Here is a 15,374-nt window from a genome sequence, read left to right on the forward strand (position 1 = left end):
TTTTTTTCATATAAAATTAATGTAATCTTAGTCTTAGATAAGTTTATCACTTAACCAAAGTGAAAATAGTAATAATAATAATATACTTACGGAGCACCAACTAAAAGTTTGCTGATTTTCAATACAAATCTCTCAAAAGACGTTTGAACAGGTCGGTTAAAAAGACACCAAATAAATAAAAACGGATCAAACTACTACAGCGCCATCTTCCTTAGAGTCTGAACTAAGTCCTCCATCGGTAAAAAAAAATTTTTTTGCAATTTTAAATAGTGAAAATTAAATAAAACTAAAATGGGTAGACTCGCCCCGGTTTACGGTATTCTTTTTTTTTTTCATTAGTGCATAGTAGGACATCCTTTAGCATTTACAACAGCTTCTAAACGGCTAAGAATAGATTTCAGTAGCTTTTTCTGTAATTTATGCAACAATGTTCCTCCAATCATCGATTATTTTTATTTTTAGTTCATTTTTTGTTTTAATATCGTGTTTTCGCACTCTAACTTCCATTCCACTCAAAATATGTTCTAATAGATTCAAATCCAATAATTGATAATATAAAATTGATTATTTAAATCCGATAATTGATAGCAATCATTTAAAAATCATGACCAGTTATAGAAATACCCCAGACGAAAGCTGAGAGTCGTATGATTTGGATCGTTATCTTGGTATAAAACAAAGTCATATCCAATACCTAAATTTTTTGGAGGATAAATTTAAATTGTCTCTTAAAATATTTAAATAAACAACATGATTTGTTATATCATCAATAAATAGTAACTTACCTAATCTTAATACTGACATGCGAGACGTGATGGCTCAGGTGATAGAGCGTTCGCCTTTCAATGAGGTGAACCAGGTTCGAATACCGGCAATGACTGTTCGATACGAATTCCGCATCCGGCTTGCACCAACCACAGTGCTAACGGATCATGGGTTAGAATCCCCTTGCCGTCAGGCTAACTGTGGAAGGTTTTCCTCTCCATGTAACGCAAATGCGGGTTGGTTCCATCAAAAAGTCCTCCACAAAAGCAAATTTCTCCCAAAACCTGATCCAGGAGTTCCCTTGTCTTCTGGATTGGTTTCAAAATTGCAAGGCTACGGAAATGAGCATTAGTAGTCGTAAACTCAAAAATTGGGTCGGCTGTTCAACGACGGTTCTTAAAATAAATGAATAGTAACTTAACCTGACGCGCCCCCCTCCACAAGGACACCTCCACCACCATGCTTAATTGTTCCAACTGAGTTCTTAGAATTAAGCTAATTTTCCTTTACCATACGTCAGTGTTTCCCAAACTTATGATTTTAGTGTACCCTTTCAAAATTTTTCGTAACGCTGTGTACCACTAATAAAAAAATATAATGTATTTTTTACAATAAAAAAATTGCACAAAAGTTAAAAATCAAAACTGGCGGTTGACGCCACTAAGTACAAAAAGTAACCAATAGAAAAATACGTAATCGTAAATTTTNTCGTAACGCTGTGTACCACTAATAAAAAAATATAATGTATTTTTTACAATAAAAAAATTGCACAAAAGTTAAAAATCAAAACTGGCGGTTGACGATTTCTATACGTTAGGTTGACGATTAGACGATTGACGATTAGCGGTTGACGATTTCTATACGTTATTCTAAACTGATTTCTATAAGTTAGGTGTTTATTTAGCATTAATTTTGCGAAGGAAAGTCTAAGCTTTCTGTTTTTCGCACTAACAAAATATTTCCAACGGCAGAACTTCCTTTTAATTCAGCTACTTTGAAAACTTGTATAACAGTTTCGGGTAAAATTGTGGAAGAAAAATTTCATTAAATTCGGCCGAAACTTTTACAACGCTAAAAACGTGAATGTTTCAGAAATTTTCGAACTATAACTATTTGATTGAGTTTCATTAATTTGGCAGGACAATCTTTACATACCTAGTTTTTGATACTATTTCTTAAAAGTCTACTGCGCTGTAGAATGGGGTCGATTTACAGGCTTTACATTATTCCGAACTGATTTACCGCTAATAGAATGGGGGGGGGGAATAATCAAGTTCGGATGATGTTCGTTGTTTCTTTGACACTACGAGCCATTTTATGAATAATATAATATTACGAAGTAGACAAGAAAAATTAAGCCAAACGGTTTATCAAAAGCCACCACAATGTAGAAAAAATAATAAATAAAAAATTAAAAAAAAGAAATAAAGAAGTAAAGCATCTGATGATAAATTTTAATCACTGCGCCAGATTTAGTTTTGAATTTATACGGTAACAATTGAGAAAACGGTAACTCTTTAAAAAAATAAAAAGTTTAATTTTTAAAAAGAAAAGGAGTTTCATACAAAATCACATAGAGATATGAAAAAAATGTGTTTTAGTAAGTATTTATTAAATACACGATAAATATTAAATATCAGGAAAGAAAATTAATATTTATTAATCGGGTTTCCCCACCTTTCTCTTTCCTAATGGGCTATGATTTAAGGCCCTGAACCGGTGATCTTATGCGTCATACTTTGTTTTAACATTGATTATATTTCAATACAGCTTGTCTAAAGTAAGAACTCCCCGAACTATTCGTCTGGACTCGTGACGGTGACTATGGCAACGAGGTAGAACTATTTCAAATAGGAGTGTGGGGTAAGTTTAGGGCAAGTTTTGGGTCTGGTCGGGAAGAGAAAGGGACTCCTTTTCATCGGTTTATTGTTTTAGCCCTAAGGTGAAGAGAAGCTGCCCTCTGAATTGAGAAAACAACGTATAGTTTGTCTAAAGTAAGAACTTCCCAGCACTTTGTCTGAACCCGTGGCTGTGACTATGGTAACGAGATATAACTATTTCAAGTAGGGGTGTGGGGTCACTGCTTAGGACAGGTTTAGGTTTGGCTCGGCGAGAGAAAGGGGATCTTTTTCTTCGTTCTATTGTGTTAGCCGTAGAGTGAAGAGAAACTACTCTCCTTGAAATGCGCTATTTTTGCTTCCATAGCAGCAGATGGTCTCGGTCTTTGTAGTGGGAGTAGTTCTTACCGCAGACAAACTATAAGCGCTTCACAATTGATTGCGAGAAAAGTGGTTTGACAATTATTTTCTTTCATTTGTTCATGCTATAAACGCTAAAATAGAATGCCAATAAAACTGAGGAAATTAAATTTATTTTTGAAAAGAATTTTCTTGCAATATAGAGCTTACCATATAATATATAAAAATGCTAAATATATAAAAATTTCAATTTTGAATTTTTTATCGCTTACGTTGATTTTTCAATTGCTCGGTAGTTAAAACCCTATTTGCTTCAGAAATTACAAAGGCGGAAAAAATCGACATGATCTAGAATCTGTGGTAGCCGGAACATGTAAATCCGGGCAGGTTGCATTTCGCTTTGGAGAGTTGGTGAGAAACTTATGTCTTTAAATCTCTGGTTTTATTTTCTTCATTCACGTCGGGCCAGTCTATAGTATAGTTTGTCTACGGTATGAACTCCCGCCGCCACACAATCTGAAACCTACTGCTGCTATGGAAACAAGAATAGCGCATTTCAGAGTGGGTAGCTTCTCTTCACTCTACGGCTAACACAGTAGACAGCAGAAAAAGATTCCTATCATCGATCTGAGCCAAAACCTGTCCTAAGCAATGACCCCACACCCCTACGTGAAATAGTTATGCCTCCTTATCGTGAAATAGTTATACCTCGTCATAGTCACCGTCAGATGACTATGGTAACGAGGCCGTACTGGTGATGCGGGTATTTATTTTCACTTCTGCTATGTTTCTTACACGCATATATATGCAATGAAGGCACGTGTGCCTATTGCAAAAGTATTGCCTATCCTAAAGTGGAGTTGCTTTGCCGAGTAACTACCACTATAAATATTAAATACCAATTCAATAGTATATAACACATGTTAACATGATCCATCAGGAGGAACCGTTTGATTGATGAAGATTGACATAGTCTATTAAATCCCCACTACTTTAGGACCACGTAAAGTGGGGGTTATTTTTCAATATTTCGTCTTTTACGCAATCTAGAGCTTTGAATATTTTGCAACATATACCCGCATTACATTTTTTTAATGTAGTATTGCTCTAAATGGTAAGAAAAGTTTTAAAAAAAAACTGTCACGAAGTCACTACCTTTAAGACCTCTAGTTTATCACACTAAAACATTTTAGAACGTAATAAACCGTCTTGATATCGATTGTAGACAAAAAATTTCAACCGTCTCTGAAAATTTTATTTATAATTTTTCGTTTTTAAATTTTAGGGAAAATTAAAAAGTCTAAAAGGAATTTTTATAGTCACGACGTCTCCCGAGTTGGCATGTACAAAGAGCAGAGTTTATTTCAGTGATTTATGGGGGGGGGGGGAAAGCAAAGAAATTCGAAGCGATAATGAAACTGAGAATTGGCGAAATTTAAAAAAACATCTTAACCCATTTAAACCAGCTTTCTATCATAGTAAACCAAAGAATCAACGTATGGAATTTCAAATTCTCGCCGAGAGAAAAAAAAATTCTTTTTCGCGCGTTCGAACTTTCCTCTTCTAGGAAAAACTGTTCTCTTGCCCTAACCTTTCTCGAAAATTTATAACAGATTTATTATTAAACTACGATAAATGCTGTATAGTTAATTTATATTACTTTTTTAAAATTAAACTATAAAATCAGTATCAAGCATATTACAACTTTTCTCTTGAATCAATCAGGTGGTTCGACAATGTTTTTTCCTTGACCTTAAAAACTGGTGCCTGTGAAAACATCATCCTTTCCTAAAGTTTGTTGAAATACTGAAACAGAACTAAATTATGTATTCGTTCTTTGTGTTTCATCTGTGTATCTGGCTATTTCATTTGGGATTGAGACATCAGAATAAACATTGCTCACATCCGTATGTATTATAAAGTCTAAAAATATTAAAAAATAACGGGCTAGCAAAAACATGAATAAAATAAACACATCAAAAGATAAATTAAAAAAGCAGGCGATAAATATCGAACATCAGAGAAACGTTTTTTTTTTTTTTAAAGATAGTTTTTAGGGTTTTTAAATTTGAAGTTTATACTAATCCGTTACGGGTTTTTCTATGTTTTTTTTTTTTTTTTGTAAGCTTATTCTAACCAGTTACAGGATTTTCTATATTTGTGGTGTGAAATAACTGTTTCTTGATATAGCTAGATACGTTACAATATTAACAGTCACGATTACGGACTTCCTTATTGATCTGTACACAACCTAAACTTTTAAGTTACTCCGTAAAGTAAAAATTGTCAATTTTCATAGAAGACGTTCGTAATACTAAACATAAATCTGAATGTTAGCTTGATGGGACACTAGACGTTCAAAATAAAGAGAATCCTTCAAAAATCCATTTATTTGGTTTTTGAGACATTTAAAAAAATATTTACACTTTACTTACTTGCAGGCAACAAATTTCGTTTCAGAGTTTTTCTTACCGAGTTATAAAAAATCTATTTGTAAAGGTCTATTCATAAATATGTAGCCTTCGCTGACAAAGTTAATTTTTCAATGTTCTCAGAATTTTAAAAAGTTCCTTGCTCAGTTTTTATTTTATTGTTAGTAAAAGAAAATGTTACTCTTCGATATGTCCTTGTTTAATAATAAATGCACTTCATTAACTCATTGTCTTAATTTATTAATAATTTAACAAATTAAAGTGCGTTTTTGGAGAACTTTTTGAGACAAAATAGAAAATTTATACGGTTACCATAACCATATACATTTATTTAAATGCCTATGAACGTGCTGAGGTTAAAATTTAATTAAAAAATAAAATTTGTTCACAGAAGAACTTTTTAATTACCATCAATTAAAAATCGCACTTTTATATATAAATTTAAAACTAAATATTTTTTTCTGAAACTTTGTGTAGACTTTTCTACCAGGGATTTGTTGAAATTTGAAAAGGATCGAAGATAAAACTTTTGCTTTGAACTTCGTGCGTCCCCTTAATGACGATGCTGTAACTTTGTACTTCAGCCTGGATGCAAACAGGAAAAAACTCTTCATAGAAATTGTAATTTGATTTATTTGTCACAGAAATTACAGCAACCTCAGAACCCAAAACTGCTACTGAAACTAGTAAAAAATACAAATTTGCCATCGCTGGGAGCTATTTAATACCAGAAAAACGTGCGTTTCAAAGTAATTTATCTCAAAATAAATCGAATACCAGCCATGGCTGGTCTATATAAATACCGCGCCCAGCTTGCACAGACCACAATACTAACGCAAAATATCCCCAGTGGTAGACGAATTATTGGTTCGAGTCATCTTGCAGCCAAGTTAAATGTGGTAGGATTTCCTCTCCGTGTAGCGCAAATGCGGGTTAGTTACAAGAACTACACGGTAGACGGATCATGGGTTAGAGTCCCTTTGCCGCCAGCTAACCGTAAGAGGTTTTCGTGGTTTCTCTCTGTGTAATGCTAATGCGTGCTCGTTACATCAAAAAGACATCCACGAAGGAGAAATTTCTTCCAAAGTTTATCCTGGAGTTCCCTTTTCTTCTGGATTGGGTTCAAATTCACAAGACTACGGAGTTTAACACTGGTAGACGTAAACTTTAAATTTGGTTGGCTGTTCAACGACAGTTTTAAAATATACAGATTGATTACAACTTTGTTACGCATAATTCCGGCGAACATTACTTTCTATCATTGACATGGTACTTACACCATTCTGAAAAATAAACTGAAATAAACTTCTGAATAAACTAAATGAACATATCTTCAAACATGATATAGTTTAATAAATTTAAACATTTATACATTGAAATCATTTCAGCTTCTCTTAACGAACAGCATAACTACCGAAATTTAAAAACTTTAGACAGAGTTTAGTTTTTCGCCAATTGTCTTAGCCAGTTCAGCAGGCATGTCAGCAACAAAAATGTGTGATCCATTCTCAAACGGAACCAATTCAGCTTTTGGGAAGTGTTTCTTCATGGAATCCTTTGTTTCATTTCTACAATAAGAAAATAAGTCTTGTTTAATGACACGTAAAATACATTTATAACAGATACATTTTTTTAAAAATTTGATAAAAATTATCGTTTCTATGGGACAAATGAAAGCCAAATAGTTTAGCGTTAAGAATCACCGTAATTTAAGGAAGAACGAATCTTTTAATTTTCTGGCGTAGAAGAGATGAAAACTTAAATTCATTTGAAAAAACATTTAGAATTTTGTTCCCAATTCCCTTCAAAATGCACGATAACTTTAGTAGAATAAAGGAAGACACTTACACTTTGTTACACCTTAAGTTTATTTGGATAAATTTGAGTGTTTATTTGAAAGTTTATTTCAGCATAAAACAAAGCCTTTAAATAAAGCATTTGGATTAAAACTTAAATTTTCTAACGATTTGCTAAGAGATTTTTATACGAGATTTAACACTACGTTATCCTCAGTACGCAAGATTGAAACAACTGTTAGATGCTGTAGGATATGTTGGTGGGATATACGCTACAAAGACGCAAGTACAAGCACGCTGTTTATAGTTTTTAAGTGTTTTGTTTAAGCCTACCTTCGAAATAAAAACATGGAATGGGAGTTTGAAGAAATGTATTGACATTTAGAAATTAATCATTTGATATTACAACCATTAGTTCATTCAATAAAAATAATTTTATTAGTTTAACATTATGGTTGACTAATTACACTAGTTCCAGATTTTCGATATTTTAAAATTACATATTCTATTTTAATTATGCAATATAGTTAAATAATCAGTAGAAGTTTAATATTTTTAAATAAGCTGCATTCTTGATCGCTGAATTCATTGAAATACATAATCTACCACCATTGTATACGTTTGTTTTTTGTGGTCAGAGTTAAAGTGATATTCGATTACGTTAGAGTTATTAACTAACGGATTTTTTCAAAATCTTATTTTCACTTACGCAAGTTTAATATTTCTTCCACAGACGCATGCGCATCTCACCAGAACTGACACATGCGCCCAAATACGCATGCGCAATTACTTTAAATCTTGCGTCCGGAAGGAAATGTAAATTTGAAAGATCTCCCTATTATCTTACGATTTGACCTCAAATTCATGACTAGAACCAAAAATGTTAAGTTCTTTAAAGAATTAAAAGATCTCGCAACCTCTTTAGTCTCTGCTAATCAGAATTAAAAGTTGAACTATGAATACAAAGTTACTTAAATAAAAAGATAAATTACCAAATCAAAGCAAGCAAACTTACATTTTATAATGAGATTCGGTGCCATAAAGGAAATAAGTAGGCCCATCATACTCTCCCTGGTAATCTTTCTGGTGTTTCTCAAGGTCTTCTAGAGCTTTGGCAAGAGCATCTGTGTTGTAAGATGCATCCCAACCCTTTGCAGTTTTCTTGTACTCAAACGTTCCCTTCAAGTAGGAAGCCTTTTCCTTATCCTCTTTCTGAAAATTACAAAAACATTAGAAATATTGTATAGAGTTCGTCTTTAGTTTGTTTAGAGTTAATAAGATTCTAGCTAAATTAAGTACAATGGTTAGCTGATAGAGCGGATGGAATCAACCGTATAGGGCACATCAAATGCTAGGAAAACAACAAATATTAACTGCAGACACATTGTTACCTGCCTACTTCCGTAATTATGACTTTGCTGTGTTTTGGTATACTTTAAATTCTACAGGGTGCCTTTTATAGTCATCGCTAAGCTGTCTTTCATCCTCTCCATATAACGCAAATGCGGATTAGTTTCATCAAAAAATCCTCTACGAAGGCAAAATTCTAATACCCGATCCAGGAATTCTTCTGGATTGGGTTCAAAATTACAAGGCTACGGAGTTTAACATAAATTGTCGTAAACCCAAAAATTGGATAGGCTGTTCAACGAGGACTAAAAAGAAAAACTTGCATTATAATTGCTCCCAACTGCATCCAAAAAGTATTTAAAAGTGCACTGAATTCTAAATAAGCTCCCAAGCCTAGAGGTTTATTTCGCTTAGGCACTGAGTGGCGAAGTGTTTACCGTCTTTGTATAACCGAAGAGAGTTAGTCTAGAAAGTATTACTCTAAATTTACTGTTTAAGCTATAAAGTGGATGCAAAAGTGGCTATAAAGTTCCGGAAGATCAGGATGAGTTAAATCAGATATGATTCTGATACAGACTCGCACAGAACCCAGTGTAGACTGACTATCCTTAATTGTAGAATGATCATGGGTTGTTAGAATCTCCTTTCTTCCTGGCTAACCGTCGTAGATTTTCCTCTATGTAATACAAATGCGGGTAAGTTGCACTTAATCCTCCACGAAGGCTAGTTTGTCCCAATGCTTGAGCCAGGAGTCTTCCGAGTTTGATTTAAAATTACAAGGCTACGTGGTTGAACATTGACAGTAAACTCAGAATGGGGTGGTGTACTATTCAACTATGGTTATGAAATAGAAGACCATTGCCCACCTTAGACTGTCGTATCAGATGCGGTGCGTGTGGAACAAACTGGAAATTTTGGCTTCAACTTACCATCCACTGTTCCAGTTTCGCATATAGATTTTCTACGCTTAGTCGTGTGACATCCTCTTTTAAGGTACCTTCTGGAAGTTCTTGAACGCACTTTGTCCATGTAGTCATGAACTGTTTCGTACGTTTTATGAGTTCGTTAGATACTGGCTTTGCATACATTTCCATTATAAATACCATCTCGAATCTAGCAGGCTAAAGAGAAACAAAGTTCAGTATTACTACAAATAGATTTGAAGTATTTGATCAATATTTAGTAACTTCATAATTTTCAAGTAAATTTTAGTCATTTAGAAATCTGTAAAATTAAACGTCACTTAATATTTCACATGGACCAAAAAAATCTGCTTAAATATATAGGGATGAGATTAAACCAGATGCAGGACCTTGAATAGTTTTCAAAATTCAATTATTGCAAGATAGTCTACTGCGTAAAAAGTGACAAAACATGACATCTAATATTTGCATTATATTTACTATTTTAGAAGCTCAACAGTTAAGGTAAGCTCAAAATTGTTTCATTTTATAGAAAAATTGCAATCCGAACTTTCTGTAGGTCAAGTATCTTAATGTAACAAAGCACTAAAGTAAAATCCGAGAAGTAAGACAAATAACCGCTTGGAAGTCAAAGTTTAATATCTGTATTTAAAAAAATATACCTCAACGCATTTTAATAGTGAAATATTTAATGATAAACATAAATACAAAATGTATTTTTACATTGTTTAAAGACTAGGTTTAGAAACGGGTTCAATTAGAATATTTTGAAAACATGTATGGTAAAAGATTAGGAAACTTAAATAAACTCAAATACTAGATCAATAATAGCAAGCTCACTTTTGAATGTTATTAAAATAAGCTTGAGATCAACAACAAGGTAGACTGTTCCTTACACTGAAAATTTTAATTGCATTGCAATTTACAAGTTTTTACGTGCTCAAATGTAAAAATAAGAATAGATAGAGTAATTTAGCAAATTCAAAGTAACGCATTAGACTATTTAGATTTTTTCACAAGCCGATCTGGTTCACTGTAAAATGCTTCTACGGCACCAAATACACGATAGAAAATTTCACCAACATATTTTGGAATTTAGAGTTTACGCGTAATAAAAGTTGCAAGATTTTTAGGATATAGGACAAGTTTCTCAGTTTAAAGGTCAGCTTTAGACCAAGATTTTAATCTCCTACGTTAACCTACGAAGAATTCTGTGTTCGGAATTTCTTGTGAATAGCATATCTAACATTTCATATTCATTGAAATTTTTCTACTTAACTTCTCCGGATTTTAAGTTGTAAATATTTTGAAAAATGATCAAAACATTAAAAAGTTTCACAATTAGCAGCTAATTCAGTAGAACGAGTTTAAGTAACTAAAATGTATTTCTGAATAGGGAAATTCCGGACATTATCCGTAGATTAACATGGAAGTAAAATGTCCTGTCAGAAGGATCACTTTAATACCCATCTTTCAAAACTAAATTCGAGCATCATCGTTCGAATTACCCTTGAACTCAGATGGGACAACGGTGTCTTTTTTTAGTTTTCCTGACTCTAAATATATTTTGGTATTTTTTAATTATAAAACACAAGCTTGGTAGTTACTAAAAAAAAGATCAAAATTTTATATTTATTAATATAAAATCTAAAAAAAGGAATGAAAAACATTGTCATTTATATTCAAAAATTTGTGAATAATTTTGTAAATTAAAAAATTCACCTAATAATTCTCGCGACATAAATAACTGCAAATATGTACAAATTTGTAAGCAGTGTTTGGAAGATTTCACCTTTAATGCAGAAAAAGACCATAATTTCATGCTACATTTCATAACCATAAATTAAAATGCTAGACATAATTTCACTTTTTGACCTAAACTAATACAAAATAGAAAAGTGGCAAAACATATTAATTGAAAATTATGCGTCAAAGGGTTAATCAAAGAGTTTGTGGCTGCCACGTATGCGTGAAACTACTATCAAAAATCTGAGAATTACATAGACTAAAGATTGTACCTCTTTTAGAGCAGCTCGAATGGCAGTCATTCCACCCATATCATGACCTACTAAAACAAATTTTTCTGGCTTTTGCTCTGGCATTTGTGTTTTTATTTCATCCATTAATAGAAAGAGGTCGTCAACATTAAAACTGAAGCTGAAATCAGACTCGTTGGCATGTGTAGTCTTCCCATGATTCCTTGCATCATAAGTATAAACCTGAAAAGGCAAATACACAGCTTTAAAAACTGACTTAATAGCTTCATTAAGTAATGTCTTAAAGAAAATTCTAAATTGAAGGTAGAGTTTGTTAGCACAAGAACGAGTAAAAAACCTGGTCCTTTTATTAAATACTATCGATCATTTTCAGCCAAACCGAAAAATAACGCCAAACTAAATTTTTCACCGAAATTTCAAAACTATACCAAAACCGTAGTCACTCTCTTACGGTTTCTCATTGAAATAGCTTCGATAAAATGTAAGTTAAAGTACTTTTATGTATAGTTTATTTGCAAAAATAACTAAACCACAGTTTTTTCTAATCTTAAAGTTCTAAAAATCTTTCAACATTTAAAAAAATTCTATTGAATATGCATCATTTTCAATAAGAGACGATTTGGTGTTAAGTTGGCGATTTGCGACAACTTTTAATGCGTGTATCCAAAAACAAAGACTAGCGTGATTTGGTATCGGAACTTATTTTCCAGAAGCACCACGTGTAAAGCAGTGTAAAGAATTAACAAATAATTGAGTTATTATTTTAATGATAGATCTAGTTTTATTTTAAAAACTTCATTCTTTAAAATTTGTCATTTTAAAAACTGAAATCTGAGATTAAGAGAAACAATCATAAAAGTTAAAAGTATTTTAATGCAAACTGATTAAAACAGTACTATTTTGTACATATTCTATGACTGAACAATTTGAGTTAGTTTTTATATGTTAGTATAAAGCAACCTATAGGGGCACCCTTTCGACTAAGAGAATTTTACTTAATTGTTAACCTACAAATAATTATATGTTTGAAATTTCCGTATTCCCTAGTTTATGTTTGATTTATTGAACTTAATTATCAAATTTTAATTTTAAATTTTAGTTCAATATTTGTAGCTAAGTTAAATAGAATTATTTCAATGAATATAATGTATCAATTATATTATTATTATTATGTTATGTTATCAATTATTATTCAATTATTATTATAATAATTTTAAGATTCCGGATATCATTCTTCGTAGAAAATTCTATGTCCCGAAAGTAAAATCTGCCTGTAGGAAATCTTCCAAGTAACAGAAAATTTATTTTACATAGTCAATATAAAAATACAGAGAATAAAAGCAAAAACTTAAATGATACATATCTGAACAGCTAGTTTTAAAGTTACCTATTTTAAGCCTAGTTTTCGAATGAAGAAACAATTCTCATCTGATAAAACAAAGAGACGGAACTTCAAAAGATTCAGGTCTCAAAATAGGTTTCTAAATGTACTAAGATTTAAGTTTTGTTCGAAATTTGCATACCCAATCCCAACAGAAATTTAAAAAATTTTTAGTATTTAAATTTTCAGAGGCTCTAAAGATCTTTAACTTTTGAGATTCTTCAGCTTTGATAAGTCAAATTACGTAGATTGCAAAGTGGTAAAATTTAATTGCAAGTAATCATATACCAATTTTTCAACTTCAATCTTAATTGCAAGTACTGATTTGATATCAGAACTAATCGCAATGATAAATAATGAATAGCAAGTAAGGGAGATAACATCCTATTATGATTTAGATTCTAATCAATTATAGGTCGCATAAAGTTTCAAGTACTCTGTTAATGTAATCCGTTAAAGTAAAACTGTTAAGTATTAAAACTTATTATTACACTAAAGTCGTCAAAATTTGAAGTTAAGTCTTTAAGAATAAATACTACTAGAAACGCAAACTTTGAATCTAACATCTGAGAAAGAGGATTTAGACATTTAAAGATTACTCAATTATAGTTTATTTTGAAGCCTATCTGTAATTGGCTATAAATAGATTCATAAGTGATAAGTCAACAGGTATAACACTAGCAATAACAATTTTGATTAGAAGTTTACTACAATTATTCTTCCTAGCACACATTTGCAAGAACTATCTATAAGAGGGCCGGCAACTAAATACCGGTTTTTAGTTTATTTTTTATCCGGAATAGAACAGCCGATCCCCTTTTGGGTTTACGGCTATCGATCTTCAACTCCACAAAACCTCTTTTGAACAAAATCCAGAAAACTCCTGGATTATGCAGTTGGAAAAACTAGCCTTCCTGGAAGACATGGAAGTAACCAGCATTTTCATGACGCGATGTGGGAAAAATCCATAGACCTCCCACAGTTAACAGACAGCAAGGGGAGTCGAACCCATAATCCGTCTACGACTGAGTATATTTTACATAATCATTGTTAGTCTGGAGGACAGTTCGTATAGACCAGCCGTCGCTAAATTTCAAATCTAGATCACCTTAAAGAGAGACAATGCTCAATTCCCAAAGCCAAATTACCCCAACCCAAAGCCCAACAAGTTAATTTTATTTACTTCATTCTGAAGTTTATAATTAACGAATAAGTCTCTCCTACTAGTATTTATTTGACGAGCGAATTTGTTTCCTTGGAACTAAGAATAAATTTAAACTGGAAGTTTTAATCCACATAGATATTTAAACAATGCAGGGAACAATTAATTGAAAATCCACCGAACGATTGTCAAGCCTTCAGTGTTTACTTGCTCAGATATAGTGATCAAAGTAGTTTAAAGTCTAATAATATCTGAAATATAGAAGAGCATAGTTTTCCCTATTATTTTACATTTGAAGAAAATCTCCCGATTGTTTATACAAGTTTATTTACGTTTGCATACAAATGTAGACTGGAAAAAAACATCTAGAATTGGATACTCACTCTTCTGCCTGTGATATTAGCTACAGTCTTAGGAATATCACTCCATATTTCTTTTGAGCAGAGCATAGCATGTAGAAAGATGACAGGACTTTTCTTGTCTTTTACTCCTCCAGTTGGATCAACATATTCAAAGCTCAGTGATACTGCCTTAGATCTAAAGAGATGAAAATTTATTATAGCATAAAATTTTGGCAGATACAGAACAACTTAGTAAAAAAGAGTTTCTCTACTCTTGAAGACTAGTTTCAATAAATTTCAGCGCATAAACTTACAAGAATTCTTGAAAAACCTTACAATTCAGTTTACCTGCAGTTTAAAAATTGTCTCTTTAAATTAAATAAAAGACTTTTAAAAAAAAAGAGCTTTTAATTTAATGCTTAACGTTCAAATTTAAGCTTTAAAAAGGAGTAGAATTACATCTCTTAGTTTTCATTTAATTATGATATTTAACATTATAAACTGTTTAAAACAATTATATCTTTCAATAAATCGATGATTTAATTAAAAAAAGATTTCTTACGCTTCCATTCTTGCAAACAGCACGCTTCCTGTAAGATCAACTGAAAGTAAAGATCGAAAACTGCAAACGCTCAGGTGACTAGTGGGCATTTACTGTTGATGATGATGTGGGGGAGGCAAATTGTTGATGATGATGTGGGGGGGGATCTCTGCTACTCGCTTTTATCCCCCTTGCTGTAAGGTGTATTTTTGTGAGTTGAGTTGTTGATGCTGAAGATGATGACGATGAGGTGATGTGAGTGNCAAAGCAAGACCTCAAACAATGGTCGAGTTGAGTTGAGTTGAGGATCTTTTACAATGATCCACCCTGGCCGAGCGGTATCACCCGCCAATCATTGTGCGAAGCGTGGAGGTAATGGGGTTCGAATTCCCCTGTTGCCTTGGATTTATCTTCGTGTTGTCCTTCTCTGTATTCTGCCGTGCGATTGAAAAATCAACGTAAGCGACAAAAAAGTCAAAATCGAGATT

At 32.4% G+C, this 15,374-nt stretch overlaps 1 protein-coding gene across 1 annotated transcript; it reads right to left on the minus strand.

Annotated features, from left to right (window-relative positions):
• Positions 1-6,723: 6,723 nt before the first annotated feature.
• LOC107455206 (sn-1-specific diacylglycerol lipase ABHD11) lies at positions 6,724-15,065 on the minus strand. The gene is made up of 6 exons (XM_043050370.2): positions 14,908-15,065; positions 14,388-14,541; positions 11,483-11,683; positions 9,471-9,662; positions 8,207-8,403; positions 6,724-6,963 (listed from the first exon to the last, which is right to left on the minus strand). Exons 1-6 carry the CDS (start codon positions 14,994-14,996, stop codon positions 6,825-6,827), a joined length of 972 nt encoding a protein of 323 aa, XP_042906304.1. The 5' UTR covers positions 14,997-15,065; the 3' UTR covers positions 6,724-6,824.
• Positions 15,066-15,374: the final 309 nt, after the last annotated feature.

The sequence above is a fragment of the Parasteatoda tepidariorum genome, chromosome 5 (assembly GCF_043381705.1).
Source record: "Parasteatoda tepidariorum isolate YZ-2023 chromosome 5, CAS_Ptep_4.0, whole genome shotgun sequence".
In the NCBI taxonomy this organism is placed as follows: Eukaryota; Metazoa; Arthropoda; class Arachnida; order Araneae; family Theridiidae; genus Parasteatoda; species Parasteatoda tepidariorum.